This window comes from Tamandua tetradactyla, chromosome 16, assembly GCF_023851605.1.
Source record: "Tamandua tetradactyla isolate mTamTet1 chromosome 16, mTamTet1.pri, whole genome shotgun sequence".
Taxonomy (NCBI): domain Eukaryota; kingdom Metazoa; phylum Chordata; class Mammalia; order Pilosa; family Myrmecophagidae; genus Tamandua; species Tamandua tetradactyla.
The window spans coordinates 61,067,114-61,083,745 of NC_135342.1; the positions used below are offsets into that span (position 1 = coordinate 61,067,114).

At 36.7% G+C, this 16,632-nt stretch overlaps 1 protein-coding gene across 5 annotated transcripts in view; it reads left to right on the top strand.

The window, feature by feature from the left end:
- Positions 1-16,632, top strand: part of LRRC36 (leucine rich repeat containing 36) — a 104,458-nt gene that overhangs the window by 57,853 nt on the left and 29,973 nt on the right. For 3 of the 5 annotated variants that reach the window (XM_077132725.1, XM_077132724.1, XM_077132726.1), the window contains exons 3-5: positions 1,642-1,834; positions 2,640-2,736; positions 6,544-6,632. In XM_077132725.1, the coding sequence (XP_076988840.1) occupies positions 1,642-1,834; positions 2,640-2,736; positions 6,544-6,632 (379 nt within the window). Of the gene's footprint in view, positions 1-738; positions 765-1,641; positions 1,835-2,607; positions 2,737-6,543; positions 6,633-16,632 lie in introns of all 5 variants that reach the window. The other 2 variants (XM_077132727.1, XM_077132728.1) reach the window with 1 other exon arrangement.

Here is a 16,632-nt window from a genome sequence, read left to right on the forward strand (position 1 = left end):
AAGATATTAGTTCAAAGCTATTTAGGTCTCCTCTTTTCATTTGTATGTTTGTTCTTTTTCAGGCTAACAAATTAAGTGAACATTGCTATAATTTGTCTTATATTCCCTCTCTTTCCTCTTCTGTAAGTTGAGTGAAAAATTGTTGTGTAAGGTAATCAAGTTAACATATATAATTAAACATAACATATCTAAGATTCTGGTACAGTTTGGCAAATAAGAAATTCAATAAATTTTAGTTTTCTACTTTTTTGCATCTATTAAATATTACATATATTCATCTCTGTCAGTCTTGAATCAATTTGCTTAATTTTCCCAGGAGAAAAATGTTTTGTGATTATTGCTAGGGCAACTTTGAGGAATATATGAGTTCATGCCATCTGGAAAAAATGAGAGGAGGATAGAAATTGTTTCCTTGACTTTTACACTGAGAGAAATTAAGGGATTACTGGAGTTGAGGAATTAGACATAGTTAAAGGCAGTTGTAATACTATATTCACCTAAAGACACTGATAACTAATCCTAATCTCTGACCCTTTTACAACATAGAAGTCAATAAGCTGAAAAAAGCCATAAGGAAATGCATCAAGGTATAAACAGGATTCTGTTTGGGAATGTTTTGTATATGTCTCTGAGTTTTCTAAATCTCCTGCAATGAGAAACTGGTAATTTTAAATGAGAAGAGAATAAAAACATAATTTTATAAGTATCTAATGGAAAATATTTTAATTCCTGAAATAGTCCTCAAAGATGGAATTCCCTTTACGGTAAGCATTTTTACTACTAAAAGTATATATGTACCTCTTTTTAAATATTGCCCTAGGAGTTAGTGTTGGACATAAGCAGCTAATTAACCAAATACATGAACATTAAACAATTATTTCCAATAGCAGGTTTCAGCAAAGGAGGAAAATTGTGGCTTTCCCTCTTGAGCTTCTCAGTCCTGATTGTTACTATTGCCAGTTAAATAGAGGGGGTGTGGTTGCATAAACGCCAGAAAGAGAACTGAATAAGAGAGAGTGTTTCTACCAGGGAGAACTGATGGGGAGTTCATATGGTGCCAAAACTCTGCTGTGGAAACAAGGACAAGAGGGGTCCCAGACTGGCCCAGGAGGGAGGACTTGGGGATTGCATGGTTTTATTTTCTGAGCTGGACCATTAACCCTGTGAGCGAGGCAGTGAGATAGAAGGACACACACACAATTTTTTTTTTTTATCGTGCCCTTCTTCCTCAGAAACTGCTTTTATGTCTCCCTCCCTCCCTCTAGTAAATTGAGGTCCTCCTGGGGTCAGAGCATGGTTGGGGGCAGGGTGAGAGAAATGGAAAAGTGGCCTGGGTACCACTCAGATAGACCGGATTGAAAAAGTGGATCAGGGAGCAACTGAAGTCGAGAATCAACTGCAGATATTTGAATGTCAGGTTTTGTGAAGGACAAATTGTAGTATATAAGTGAATTATTTAATATTTAGAACATCCAGTAGCCATGGGCTGCAGTGATCTTATTCTCTGCTTTTCTCAGAGAATATGAGTGAGTTGGATGACATGTTTAAGCATGGAAAGTAATAGATATATTTCCACATCCATTTGTGATATTCCTGGGCCTTACCAACATGCAGTTTTATAATGTGATCTTTTCCTTGCAGGGCATCCAGTATTTATGTTCACTCCAAGACCTGAATTTATATTATAACAACATTCCTTCATTAGTGGAGGTGTCCCGCCTACAGCCTTTACCTTTCCTCAAAGAACTAGATTTGAGACTCAATCCTGTTGTCAGAAAAGATACAGATTATAGGCTTTTTGCAGTATACACGCTACAAACTCTGGAGAAACTTGGTGAGACCCTCCTCTCTGTTCCTTGTCCCCAGAATTTTACTTTAAATCAGCTACCTCCTAAGTTTTTGGATGTTGGCCCAGTGTGTGCACTGGCAGGATATATTTATTTGTAAACATTTATGTAACTCTTTTGTGTTGGCAGGATGTATAACGAGTCCTTCTATTGTTTATTGAATGATAATCTCTGATTTTATCAGTTACTTCCAGCTTTAGTTTTCTTTTGTTGACCGTTTCACCAAACTACCTCCTCCCCAACACAAATGATTCCAGGTTGAAATTTATTTTTCCAGGTGTCCCACTTTTACAACTGTATTAGCAGTAGAAAATACAACTGTTTAGGGAATTAGTTGTAAGGATCAATATCTATCCCTTCAAATAACTTGTCCATATTACCCTATAATTTTATTGTTGAGTATATATTTCTTATTAATACGAAATTCTATTTCACCTGTCTCTGGAAAAGTTATTATCTTAGCAATAATAAAGGGAAACTAAGTAAACTCTTTTAGAAAGTGATGTTGTCTTTCAGCTTTCACATTAGGCTGTTTGGTTTGTTTGCTTTCCAAGCTCTCCTTTCCTGAAAGGGTAAACCTATGTGGCTGGCAGTTGTTGCTATGACATCCCTTGCAGTCTCCCTGAGTTACTGCTTGCTCCAGTGACAACACAATAGCATTATTTTGTTAACTGCCTCTAACAAAAAAAGTTGAGATTGGTCTTTAATTTCTATTCTGTGACTTTGGTTTTCTGACCTACTACTGTTTACTCCAAAAAAGCAACATGCTCAGACCACGGTTTCTACCTCCAGATGACCGATCTGTACGGGAAAGCGAGAGAAAAGCTGCCAAGTTGCATTTCAGTCAGTTGGGCAACAGTGAAACTTTTCTTTTAGAAGTGGAAAAAAGGTGAGAAATTCTTAAAAAAAAAAAAAAAAAAAAAACCCACAACTTTTTGTTGTTGTTGTTTGAGTCTAGACATAGACCATAGTGAATTCCTGCTTAACTTTATTCATGTTCAATTAGAAATCTCCACAAGTTGTAAGAATCCTCAGATCAGGAAAATGGGTTCTGATGAGAAATATGCTCTTGGTCTTATTGAGGCTCCCTTATATGTGACACATTGTTTCTCTCTTGTGGTTTTCTGAATTCTCTCTTTATCTTTGGTATTCAAAAGTGTATTTATATTATGCTATAGCATATGTTTATTTGGGTTTATTCTGTTTGGAGTTCATTGAGCATCGTGAACGTATATATTCATGGCTTTCATTGAATTTGGGAAGTTTTCACCTATTATTTCTTTGAATAGTCGCTCTGCCTTTTTCTTTCTTCTCCTTCCAGGACCCCACAACTTGTATACTGGTATGCTTGGTGATGTCCAACAGGTTCCTCAGGCTCTTTTAACTTTTCTTCATTTAATCATATTTCTCATTCTCACACTGAATGATTTCAATTGCCTTATCTTTCTTTTCCAGCTCCAACCTGCTGTTGAAAACCGTTCAAGGGAATTTTAAATTTGTTACTGTGGTCTTTGGCTCTGTTTGGCTCCTTTTCATAATTTCTATCTCTTTATTGATATTCTCTTTGAGTTCATCTATCATTTTCCTGATTTCCTTTAGTTCTTTGTCCATGTTTTCCTTTAGTTCTTTGAGCATATTTATGACTATATTTTAAAAGTCTTTGTCTGATGTGTCCCAGGTCTGTTCCTCCTCACTGATGGTTTCTAAGGCTTTCATTGTCTCCTTTGCTGGTGCCATTGTTTCCTGTTTCTTTGTATGTTTTGCAATCTTTTGTTGAAACTTGGACATTTCGATATTTTAATGGTTATTGCTGGAATTTATATTCCTAGGTATCTGTTCCTTAAGCTGGTATCCAGCAACTATTATGACAGAGCATTCCTTGAATGCCAGGAGCTAACATAAGGGGGGAAAAGGAGGAAAAAACACTTTCCCAGTCTTTGCAGATTGAACCTTGCAAGCACTCTCCTTCAGGCCTTATCCATACAATGAGTGTAGAGAATAGGCTCCAAACCAAAGCATAGGGGCCTGCCTGCTCCTTTCTGTGCTTAGTGTGTCTTGTTTTGGGCATGTACCTTTGGCCCTAGGAATTTCCCATTTACACGGATGCAGATGTCCCATTTTCCTCAGGAGACTGTTTCCTCAGGGTCTTAGGCACTGCACGATATATCCTACAGTCAGTATCCCTCGCCCCAGGCAGCCACCTGACTGCTCTCTTGTAGTGTTCTGTAGCAGTGTTCAGTGAGCTGCCTTCTACATGCAGGGCAAGTTCTGGCACGGTGAGTCCCTCCGGGCACCACCAGAGAGATTGGGCCAAACATACGTGTTCCCATTATTTGCCCACGGGTTACTGTTCTCCCTTCAAAACTGGAGCCAGGTACCTGTGTACAAGAGCTAGGCCTGGCTCCACAGTGAGCTGGTGAGAGGTGGGGGAGAGGGCCTTTAGGTCACCATGAGATCCCACTACTTTTAAGAAGGTTTCTTGATTCTGCATTTGCTTTAGTACTACAGTCCTTTAACTATTTTCTAGGGCTTTGAGAAGGATGTTTCTGCCAATTCATGCTGGTTGTTCAAAACATGGGGTGATGAGCCCTGAAGTGTCTCAGTTCATCATTTTGATTGGGACAGGGCCCTGCCAACCCTTTGCTGGCAGAGTTATAAACCAGAACATGGTCTTTTCCTATTGCAGTAGGGGATTGCATTACCACTGGCAGAATTATTGCTAGAGATAATGTATTTAATGTTAAAGGGAGAATAAAAGAAGCATTTTCTTATAAAACAAAAAGAATAAACAGACTTTGAGGCTCTGAAGTCTATAAATGATCATTTCTTTCATTTTTTGTTAATGAAATCCTACCAAAATGAGGTAAAAAAAAACAGCTTTTTAAAAAAGTAACTTTAAAAAATGTAGCTTTACTAGTTTTGAAAAATAGATAAACTTTTAAAACTATTTATCTGTTTGAAAAATAAACTGTATAAACAATACAGAAAAAGTACAGTCAAAAAAAGTAAAATTCATCACCTTTCCTACCGGAGTTAACTACCGGTAATGTTTAGTATACATGCTTCCGGACCTCTATGTACTTAAAGAAACATGTAGATCTATCTGTTAGAATTTTTTCTGATTATAAAAGTATAAATGCTTATTGTTGAGAATTTGGAAATACAGAAAAAACAATAAAATAACTCATAATCCTACCTTCCAGAAATAAACACTAATTATTTTATGTTAAATATACTTTTAGTCATAGATATATACATATATGTATATTTATTTATTCAGTGTTTGTTTTACAATAATTTGCTTCCTTATATCATTTTTAATTTAAGATATCTTGACCATATCTCCACCACATTAAATATTCTTCTCCAAAATGAGTTTTTTTTTTGTTTGTTTGTTTGTTTACTTGCTTATCACCTTTCCCCCGGCCTAGAAATTCACCCTTTAAAGGGTTACAGTTCTATGAATTTTGACAAACGTATTCAATCATGTACCACCACACTCAAGATATAGAATGTTTTCACTGCCCTCCAAATGTTTCCTTTGTCCTTTGCAGTCCATCCTTCTCTTCACCCCCAGTTCTTGGCAACCATTGATCTGATTTCTGTCTTATTGATTTCTATAGATCAATAGAATAAAACGTTTTGTAGTTTTTGTATCTGAGTTCCTTCATTTAGCACAATACTTTTGAGATTCATCCATCTTGTTGCATATATCAGTTGTTTCTTCTGTTTTATTGCTGAATAGTATCCCATTGTATAGATCTACCCCTATTTGTTTATTCATTCACCAGTCGATGACCATTTGGGTTGCTTCCAGTTTGGGGTAATTATGAACAGTGTTTTTGTTTGTTTGTTTGTTTGTTTTTGCTGTAGACAGAGACCGAATGTTTCTAAACAACTGTTTGTATATATGTCTTGTAAACTAATTCCTACTTTAACTGTTTGGACTACCCTGATTAATATAGAAATGCAGAAGTGAATCAATGTATAATTGAATAAACTTTCTGGTAAGTCAAATAATTGGCTCCATCATTTATATGTTTAGTTATCACATAATATTTGTAAAACCAGAGGTAAAATGTTATTCACGTGCACAGAATTAGCATTAATATTTTACAAGTTCTCCAAACTTGGGTGAGGGTTTTTAAAATATGAGTCTTAGTTCCCTCATCTATAAAATGGATATAATAGCTAATGGGAAAGTTTTATGATTAAATGAAATGGCAAATGTAAAGTGCCTGGCACATAAACGACTTCTGTACTTACTGTACTTTCCTAGGTACCTCTATCAATTAAGTGCAAACACTTGCCTTTCTTGTCTGTTTTTCTGATTAATGCTACAGTTGTTTCTGCTGTAATTCTTGGCAGCAGCATTTTCCTTTCTACATTCTATGAGTTTTTTAATTCAAAAGAAAATATTTTACTCCCTCAACCAATCAGACCTACGTTTGTGTCAATAAAAGTGATCTGAACTGTCTGGCTTTCATACTTTAAAAGCTGAGCTGTAGTGTCCTTATCTCTTATGTCATTCCCAGTAAAAATACTTTTTCTCAATTAGGGCAAATGATGGCTTTAATGGAAATATTTGTGAAGCATAGGTAAGTATATTTTAGAGCATTTGAAAAAATCTGATCACCATGAATTAATGTTTTCTGAAATCTTCTTTTGAATTTTAAGTAAATTGTTTTCTGTGCAGCTCTAGGGAGAAGACAATAAAAAACTGTGTGACAGATGAGAGATCTGTATCAAAAATCACGACTGAGGTTGATAACAGGAATGAAAGTGGTAAGCTGTATCTCTGTGATCACAAAATTATGAAAACGTCAGTTGTTTGTTTCCATGGCCAATCTTGTGTAAGAAAAAGACAAAACATTTGAGAAATAACAGATTTAAAGCAAGTCCAAAATGCTGGCTGTATTTTTCCTCTTTCTGTTTACTGTCAGAAGAACTCTGTTGAACATGCCTGACTCAGAACCCATCAAAGCACAAGCTGTACTTTTTAGTTCAATTTCGTTTATACCACTTTACATCCTGAAAATTACATTGTCTGACCCCGTGGGCTCCTGAGCATTGCTGAGGTAGACTGATTCACTAGCTAGAGGCTTGTGCCTTATCTGCATCCCTGCAGCTCAGGCCCGGGGCCTTTTAGGATCCTCCCACCAGAAACTTAGCAGCTGCAGAATCTCCTGTGCTTTGTGCTATATTCCTAAGAGGTATTGCCTGTGAGTGCTGTTGCAACTCAATATGATTAAGTGCTGTGCCACATTAATGGTGCTGCCATAGGCTAGATGAAAGCTTTCCACCAGAGAAGTTGGCCTTCAGTGTGTCCTTGTGAGCTAACCAGCACTCTTATATCAGATAAATCAGATCACCTTTTACTTGAGAAACTTTCATCTGTTTCAAGGCCTCTGTCCCTTTGAAGGATCTGCTGAATTATACACGGACTCTAAATATCAGTACCTAAAATCCGAGAAATAGTTTATCAGCCTTAAACTTTTTATTTTGTTACCTTCAAACCTACAATACAAGACGCAAATCCCATTCAGAGAACATACCCCTTTCCTCCCCAGATACCCAGACCCACCAATTTTGACATTTTGCCACATTTGCCGAATCATGCTATCCATCAATCTATTTATCTATATATTCTATCCATCTACTTATCTATCCATCTGTCTATTTACCAATCAATCAATCCATCTTCCAAACACTTGAGTGCGTGTTGTATTTTGCTACTTGAACACTTAATACTGACCTATACATTTCCTAAGAACAAGGTTACACACTTACATATCCACCTTAAGGACAGTATCGAGTTCAAGAAATTTAACATTGATATAAAGCTAACAGTCTGTGTTTCAGTTTTTTTTTTTTTTTCTTTTTTTTTTTATTAATTAAAAAAAGAATTAACAAAACAATTAGAAATCATTCCAATCTACATGTACAATCAGTAATTCTTAATAACATCACATAGTTGCATATTCATCATTTCTTAGTACATTTGCATCGATTTAGAAAAAGAAATAAAAAGACAACAGAATAAGAATTAAAACAATAATAGAAAGAAAAAAAACAAAAAAAACAAAAACAAAAAACCTATACCTCACATGCAGCTTCATTCAGTGTTTTAACATAATTGCATTACAATTGGGTAGTATTGTGCTGTCCATTTCTGAGTTTTTATATCCAGTCCCGTTGTACAGTCTGTATCCCTTCATCTCCAATTATCCCTTTTCTTTTTTTTTTTTTTTAATTAACGGAAAAAAAGAAATTAACCCAACATTTAGAGATCATACCATTCTACACATGCAATCATTAATTCTTAACATCATCACATAGATGCATGATCATCATTTCTTAGTACATTTGCATTGGTTTAGAAGAACTAGCAACATAACCGAAAAAGATATAGAATGTTAATATAGAGAAAAAAATAAAAGTAATAATAGTAAAATCAAAACAAAACAACACAAAACAAAACAAAAACCTATAGCTCAGATGCAGCTTCATTCAGTGTTTTAACATGATTACTTTACAATTAGGTATTATTGTGCTGTCCATTTTTGAGTTTTTGTATCTAGTCCTGTTGCACAGTCTGTATCCCTTCAGCTTCAATTACCCATTGTCTTACCCTGTTTCTAACTCCTGCTGAACTCTGTTACCAATGCCATATTTCAAGTTTATTCTCGAATGTCCGTTCACATCAGTGGGACCATACAGTATTTGTCCTTTAGTTTTTGGCTGGACTCACTCAGCATAATATTCTCTAGGTCCATCCATGTTATTACATGGTTCATAAGTTTATCTTGTCTTAAAGCTGCATAATATTCCATCGTATGTATATACCACAGTTTGTTTAGCCACTCTTCTGTTGATGGAGATTTTGGCTGCTTCCATCTCTTTGCAATTGTAAATAATGCTGCTATAAACATTGGTGTGCAAATGTCCGTTTGTGTCTTTGCCCTTAAGTCCTTTGAGTAGATACCTAGCAATGGTATTGCTGGGTCGTATGGCAATTCTATATTCAGCTTTTTGAGGAACCGCCAAACTGCCTTCCACAGTGGTTGCACCCTTTGACATTCCCACCAACAGTGGATAAGTGTGCCTCTTTCTCCGCATCCTCTCCAGCACTTGTCATTTTCTGTTTTGTTGATAATGGCCATTCTGGTGGGTGTGAGATGATATCTCATTGTGGTTTTGATTTGCATTTCTCTAATGGCCAGGGACATTGAGCATCTCTTCATGTGCCTCTTGGCCATCCGTATTTCCTCTTCTGAGAGGTGTCTGTTCAAGTCTTTTTCCCATTTTGTAATTGGGTTGGCTGTCTTTTTGTTGTTGAGATGAACAATCTCTTTATAAATTCTGGATACTAGACCTTTATCTGATATATCATTTCCAAATATTGTCTCCCATTGTGAAGGCTGTCTTTCTACTTTCTTGATGAAGTTCTTTGATGCACAAAAGTGTTTAATTTTGAGGAGTTCCCATTTATTTATTTCCTTCTTCAGTGCTCTTGCTTTAGGTTTAAGGTCCATAAAACCGCCTCCAGTTGTAAGATCCATAAGATATCTCCCAACATTTTCCTCTAACTGTTTTATGGTCTTAGACCTAATGTTTAGATCTTTGATCCATTTTGAGTTAACTTTTGTATAGGGTGTGAGAGATGGGTCTTCTTTCATTCTTTTGCATATGGATATCCAGTTCTCTAGGCACCATTTATTGAAGAGACTGCTCTGTCCCAGGTGAGTTGGCTTGACTGCCTTATCAAAGATCAAATGTCCATAGATGAGAGGGTCTATATCTGAGCACTCTATTCGATTCCATTGGTCGATATATCTATCTTTATGCCAATACCATGCTGTTTTGACCACTGTGGCTTCATAATATGCCTTAAAGTCAGGCAGCGCGAGACCTCCAGCTTCGTTTTTTTTCCTCAAGATGTTTTTAGCAATTCGGGGCACCCTGCCCTTCCAGATAAATTTGCTTATTGGTTTTTCTATTTCTGAAAAATAAGTTGTTGGGATTTTGATTGGTATTGCATTGAATCTGTAAATCAATTTAGGTAGGATTGACATCTTAACTATATTTAGTCTTCCAATCCATGAACACGGTATGCCCTTCCATCTATTTAGGTCTTCTGTGATTTCTTTTAGCAGTTTTTTGTAGTTTTCTTTATATAGGTTTTTTGTCTCTTTAGTTAAATTTATTCCTAGGTATTTTATTCTTTTAGTTGCAATTGTAAATGGGATTCGTTTCTTGATTTCCCCCTCAGCTTGTTCATTACTAGTGTATAGAAATGCTACAGATTTTTGAATGTTGATCTTGTAACCTGCTACTTTGCTGTACTCATTTATTAGCTCTAGTAGTTTTGTTGTGGATTTTTCCGGGTTTTCGACATATAGTATCATATCGTCTGCAAACAGTGATAGTTTTACTTCTTCCTTTCCAATTTTGATGCCTTGTATTTCTTTTTCTTGTCTAATTGCTCTGGCTAGAACCTCCAACACAATGTTGAATAACAGTGGTGATAGTGGACATCCTTGTCTTGTTCCTGATCTTAGGGGGAAAGTTTTCAATTTTTCCCCATTGAGGATGATATTAGCTGTGGGTTTTTCATATATTCCCTCTATCATTTTAAGGAAGTTCCCTTGTATTCCTATCTTTTGAAGTGTTTTCAACAGGAAAGGATGTTGAATCTTGTCGAATGCCTTCTCTGCATCAATTGAGATGATCATGTGATTTTTCTGCTTTGATTTGTTGATATGGTGTATTACATTAATTGATTTTCTTATGTTGAACCATCCTTGCATACCTGGGATGAATCCTACTTGGTCATGATGTATAATTCTTTTAATGTGTTGTTGGATACGATTTGCTAGAATTTTATTGAGGATTTTTGCATCTGTATTCATTAGAGAGATTGGTCTGTAGTTTTCTTTTTTTGTAATATCTTTGTCTGGTTTTGGTATGAGGGTGATGTTGGCTTCATAGAATGAATTAGGTAGTTTTCCCTCCACTTCGATTTTTTTGAAGAGTTTGAAGAGAATTGGTACTAATTCTTTCTGGAACGTTTGGTAGAATTCACATGTGAAGCCATCTGGTCCTGGACTTTTCTTTTTAGGAAGCTTTTGAATGACTAATTCAATTTCTTTACTTGTGATTGGTTTGTTGAGGTCATCTATGTCTTCTTGAGTCAAAGTTGGTTGTTCATGTCTTTCCAGGAACCCGTCCATTTCCTCTAAATTGTTGTATTTATTAGCGTAAAGTTGTTCATAGTATCCTGTTATTACCTCCTTTATTTCTGTGAGGTCAGTAGTTTTGTCTCCTCTTCCATTTCTGATCTTATTTATTTGCATCCTCTCTCTTCTTCTTTTTGTCAATCTTGCTAAGGGCCCATCAATCTTATTGATTTTCTCATAGAACCAACTTCTGGCCTTACTGATTTTCTCTATTGTTTTCATGTTTTCAATTTCATTTATTTGTGCTCTAATCTTTGTTATTTCTTTCCTTTTGCTTGCTTTGGGGTTAGCTTGCTGTTCTTTCTCCAGTTCTTCCAAATGGATAGTTAATTCCTGAATTTTTGCCTTTTCTTCTTTTCTGATATAGGCATTTAGAGCAATAAATTTCCCTCTTAGCACTGCCTTTGCTGCGTCCCATAAGTTTTGATATGTTGTGTTTTCATTTTCATTCGCCTCGAGGTATTTGCTAATTTCTCTTGCAATTTCTTCTTTGACCCAGTCGTTGTTTAGGAGTGTGTTGTTGAGCCTCCACGTATTTGTGAATTTTCTGGCACTCTGCCTATTATTGATTTCCAACATCATTCCTTTATGGTCCGAGAAAGTGTTGTGTAAGATTTCAATCTTTTTAAATTTGTTAAGACTTGCTTTGTGACCCAGCATATGGTCTATCTTTGAGAATGATCCATGAGCACTTGAGAAAAAGGTGTATCCTGCTGTTGTGGGATGTAATGTCCTATAAATGTCTATTAAGTCTAGTTCATTTATAGTAATATTCAGATTCTCTATTTCTTTGTTGATCCTCTGTCTAGATGTTCTGTCCCTTGATGAGAGTGGTGAGTTGAAGTCTCCAACTATTATGGTATATGTGTCTATTTCTCTTTTCAGTGTTTGCAGTATATTCCTCACGTATTTTGGGGCATTCTGATTCGGTGCGTAAATATTTATGATTGTTATGTCTTCTTGTTTAATTGTTCCTTTTATTAGTATATAGTGTCCTTCTTTGTCTCTTTTAACTGTTTTACATTTGAAGTCTAATTTGTTGGATATTAGTATAGCCACTCCTGCTCTTTTCTGGTTGTTATTTGCATGAAATATCTTTTCCCAACCTTTCACTTTCAACCTATGTTTATCTTTGGGTCTAAGATGTGTTTCCTGTAGACAGCATATAGAAGGATCCTGTTTTTTAATCCATTCTGCCAATCTATGTCTTTTGATTGGGGAATTCAGTCCATTGACATTTAGTGTTATTACTGTCTGGATAATATTTTCCTCTAACATTTTGCCTTTTGTATTATATATATCATATCTGATTTTCCTTCTTTCTACACTCTTTTCCATATCTCTCTCTTCTGTCTTTTTGTATCTGACTCTAGTGCTCCCTTTAGTATTTCTTGCAGAGCTGGTCTCTTGGTCACAAATTCTTTCAGTGACTTTTTGTCTGAGAATGTTTTAATTTCTCCCTCATTTTTGAAGGATAATTTTGCTGGATATAGGAGTCTTGGTTGGCAGTTTTTCTCTTTTAGTATTTTAAATATATCATCCCACTGTCTTCTAGCTTCCATGGTTTCTGCTGAGAAATCTACACAAAGTCTTATTGGGTTTCCCTTGTATATAATGGATTGTTTTTCTCTTGCTGCTTTCAAGATCTTCTCTTTCTCTTTGACCTCTGACATTCTAACTAGTAAGTGTCTTGGAGAACGCCTATTTGGGTCTAATCTCTTTGGGGTGCGCTGCACTTCTTGGATCTGTAATTTTAGGTCTTTCATAAGAGTTGGGAAATTTTCAGTGATAATTTCTTCCATTAGTTTTTCTCCTCCTCTTCCCTTCTCTTCTCCTTCTGGGACACCCACAACACGTATATTTGTGCGGTTCATATTGTCCTTGAGTTCCCTGATACCCTGTTCAAATTTTTCCATTCTTTTCCCGATAGTTTCTGTTTCTTTTTGGAATTCAGATGTTCCATCCTCCAAATCACTAATTCTATCTTCTGTCTCTTTAAATCTATCATTGTAGCTATCCATTATTTTTTCTATGTTTGCTACTTTATCCTTCACTTCCATAAGTTCTGCGATTTGTTTTTTCAGTTTTTCTATTTCTTCTTTATGTTCAGCCCATGTCCTCTTCATGTCCTCCCTCAATTTATCGATTTCATTTTTGAAGAGGTTTTCCATTTCTGTTCGTATATTCAGCATTAGTTGTCTCAGCTCTTGTGTCTCATTTGAGCTATTGGTTTGTTCCTTTGACTGAGCCATATTCTCAATCTTTTGAGCGTGGACAGTTATCTTCTGCTGCTGGCGTCTGGGCATTTATTCAGATTTCTCTTGGTGTTGGACCCAGCAAGGTTGTAATATTTTTCTGTGAAATCTCTGGGTTCTGTTTTTCTTATCCTGCCCAGTAGGTGGCGCTCGTGGCACACGTTTGTCTGCGGGTCCCACCAGTAAAAGGTGCTGTGGGACCTTAAACTTTGGAAAACTCTCGCCGTCCTGGGGGTTCGCTAGCCGAAGCGGCTTGAGCCGGCCCGGGGTCCGAACGCAGGGAGGGTTGCTGGTCGCCGCAGCCAGGGAAAGAGCCCGTCCGAATTTCCTAGTCGGCCCTGGGCAACAAGCGTGGCGGGAGGGCGCCAGCGGCAGCGGCCCGCCCGAGAGAGTGCACGTTCCCCGGGAGTCACGGGTTTGGAAGGGGCCTCCCCCACCCGTCACCGTTCTCCGCGGCCTGGGGGTTTCCGATCCAATTCTCTCAGTTGGTCCGGGGGCTGCGCGTGGTGTGGGCGCCAGTCGCCTTGGTTTCAGGGGACCACCTCTCCAATTCTCCCAGCCGGCCGGGAAGGGGGAAGGGAGTAACTCCGGCCGCTTGCCACCCCGCCCGGTAAGGCCCGCGCGCCTCGGCGATCTCACCCGAGCTGCTTCTCTCAGCCAGCCAGCCGTTCCAGGATGGGGTACGCTGTCTTTTTTATCTCTGTTGTGGCTTTGGGCGCTTTCTGTATCGTTTCTACTCCCCTAGTAGGTGTCCTGGAGAAGAAACTAAGATCCGCGCGTCTTACTAAGCCGCCATCTTCCAGGAAGTCGCCTGTGTTTCAGTTTTTGATATGTCTCATGAATGTCTTTTTGAGCCTTCTCCCCTGCCTTGTTAAATCCTATACAGGATCATGTATTACCTTTATCATTGATTCTTTTGTGTGTGTGTCATTGATTCTTTAATTGCTTTTTCTTTCTTTTTCTTTTTTAATTGTGGAAACATATATACAGAAACTTTCCCATCTCAACCACTCCTAAGCATAACATTCAGTAGGATTTTTATCACATTATGTTGTAGTACCCTTACCACTTTACATTACTAAAATTTTCCCATCTCCTCAAACAGAAACCTTACAACCATTTTGCATTAGCTTTCCATTTACCCTGCCCCTAACCCCTGGCAACCTGTACTCTAATTTCTGTCTCTATGAGCTTCCATATTCTCAAATATTTCGTTGTAGTTACCATGGGCTTAAATTTAACATCCTCAATCTATAACAGTTACAATGGCTCTGATACCAACTTAGCTTCAATAAGTATACACAAATTATATTCCTATGCCTTCCATCCCCCCACCTTTGTGCAGTTCTTGTCATAAATGATATGTTTATATGTAAAATTATATGCTTGAGTCCAAAACCACTTATTTCTCCTTACATTTTATGCATTTGCCTTTTAAATCCCATAGGAAGTAAAAAAGCGGAGTTACAAACCAAAAATGCAATAGTATTGGCATATATCTTTACCCCATCATTACCCTTACTATAGATCCTATTTCTTCATGTGGCTTTAATCTTCTGTCCAGTACCCCTTCCTTTTAACCTATAGAGCTCTCTTTAGCATCTTTTGTAGGACCAGTCTAGTGGTGACAAACTCCCTCAACTTTCCTTTATCTGAGAGTGTCCTAATCTTACCCTTGTTTCTATTTTATTTTATTTTTTTATTAGAGGAGTTATAGGTTTACAGAAAAATGATGCATAAAATACAAAATTCTCATTTATCATCCTATTATTAACACCTTGCATTAGTGTGATACATGTGCTACAATTGATGAGGCAACATTTTTCAATTGTATTAACTATATTCCATGGTTTACTTTAGGGTCACAGTTTGTGTTGTACAGTCTAAGGGGGTTTTAAACTTTTTATTCCAGTAACACATATATGACCTAAAATTTCCCCTTTTAACCACATTCAAATATATATTTCTTAATTACATTTCCAATGTTGTGCTACCATCACCACCATCCATTAACCCAAACTTTTCCATCATCTGAAATAGAAACTCTGTATAATTTACAGTCCCCCATTCCCTACCCGCATCCCAGCTCCTGGTAACCTATATTCTAGTTTCTGACTCTGTGAACTTGCTTATTATAATTATTTCATATCAGTGAGATCATACAATATTAGTCCTTTTGTGTCCGGCTAATTTCATTCAACATTTCTTCATGGTTCATCCATGTAGTCACATGTATCAAACCATAATTCTTTTTGTGGCTAAATAATATTCCGTTATGTAGATACACCACATGTTGTTTATCCATTCATCTATTGATGGACAATTGTGAATAATCCCACTATGAACATTAGTATGTAAATATCTGTTCATGTCTCTGCTTTCAGTTCCTCTGGGTATACAACTAGAAGTAGGATTTCTGGGTCGTATAGTAATTCTATAGTTAACTTATTGAGGAACTGCCAAACTGTCTTCCACAGCTTAGCTGTACCATTTTACATTCCCACGAGCAATGAATGAGCATTCCTTTTTTTCTACATGTTCTCTACCACTTGTAATTTTCCATTGTTCTAATAGTAGCCATTCTAGTGGGTATGAAATGGTATCTCACTGTGGCTTTGATTTGCATTTCCCTAGTGGTTAATGATGTTGAACATTTTTCATGTGCTTTCTAGCCATTTTTATATCTTCTTTGGAGAAATGTCTATTTAAGTCGTTTAACTGTTTTTTAATTGGTTTGTCTTTTGTTGTTGAGTTGAAGGACATTTTTATATATTCTGGATATTAATCCTTATCAGATATGTGGTTTCTAAATATTTACTTTCATGATAAAGTCCTTTGATGAACAAAAATTTTTTATCCTAATGAATTTTATCTGTTTATCTGTTTTTTGTTTTGTTGCTTGTGCTTTGGGTTTAAAGTTAAGAAACCATTGCCTAACACACACAAGTTTCTGAAGTGCTTCCCTATGTTTTCTTCTAGGAGTTTTATGGTTCTGGTTCTAATATTTATGACTTTGATCCATTTGGAGTTGATTTTTGTATATGGTGTGAGGGTAGGGAGCCATATTCATTCTTTTGCTTATAGACATCCAGTTTTCCCAACATTAATGTTGAAGAGGCAATTCTTTCCCAAATGAGTGGACTTGACACCCTTGTGCATCCTGGAAAGTATATTCTGCTGATGTTGGGTGATATGTATATATATCACATAAATACATAAAATTTTGTTAGATCTAGTTTGTTTAGAGTATCATTCAAGTCTTTTATTTCCTTATTGATCTTCTGTCTAAAT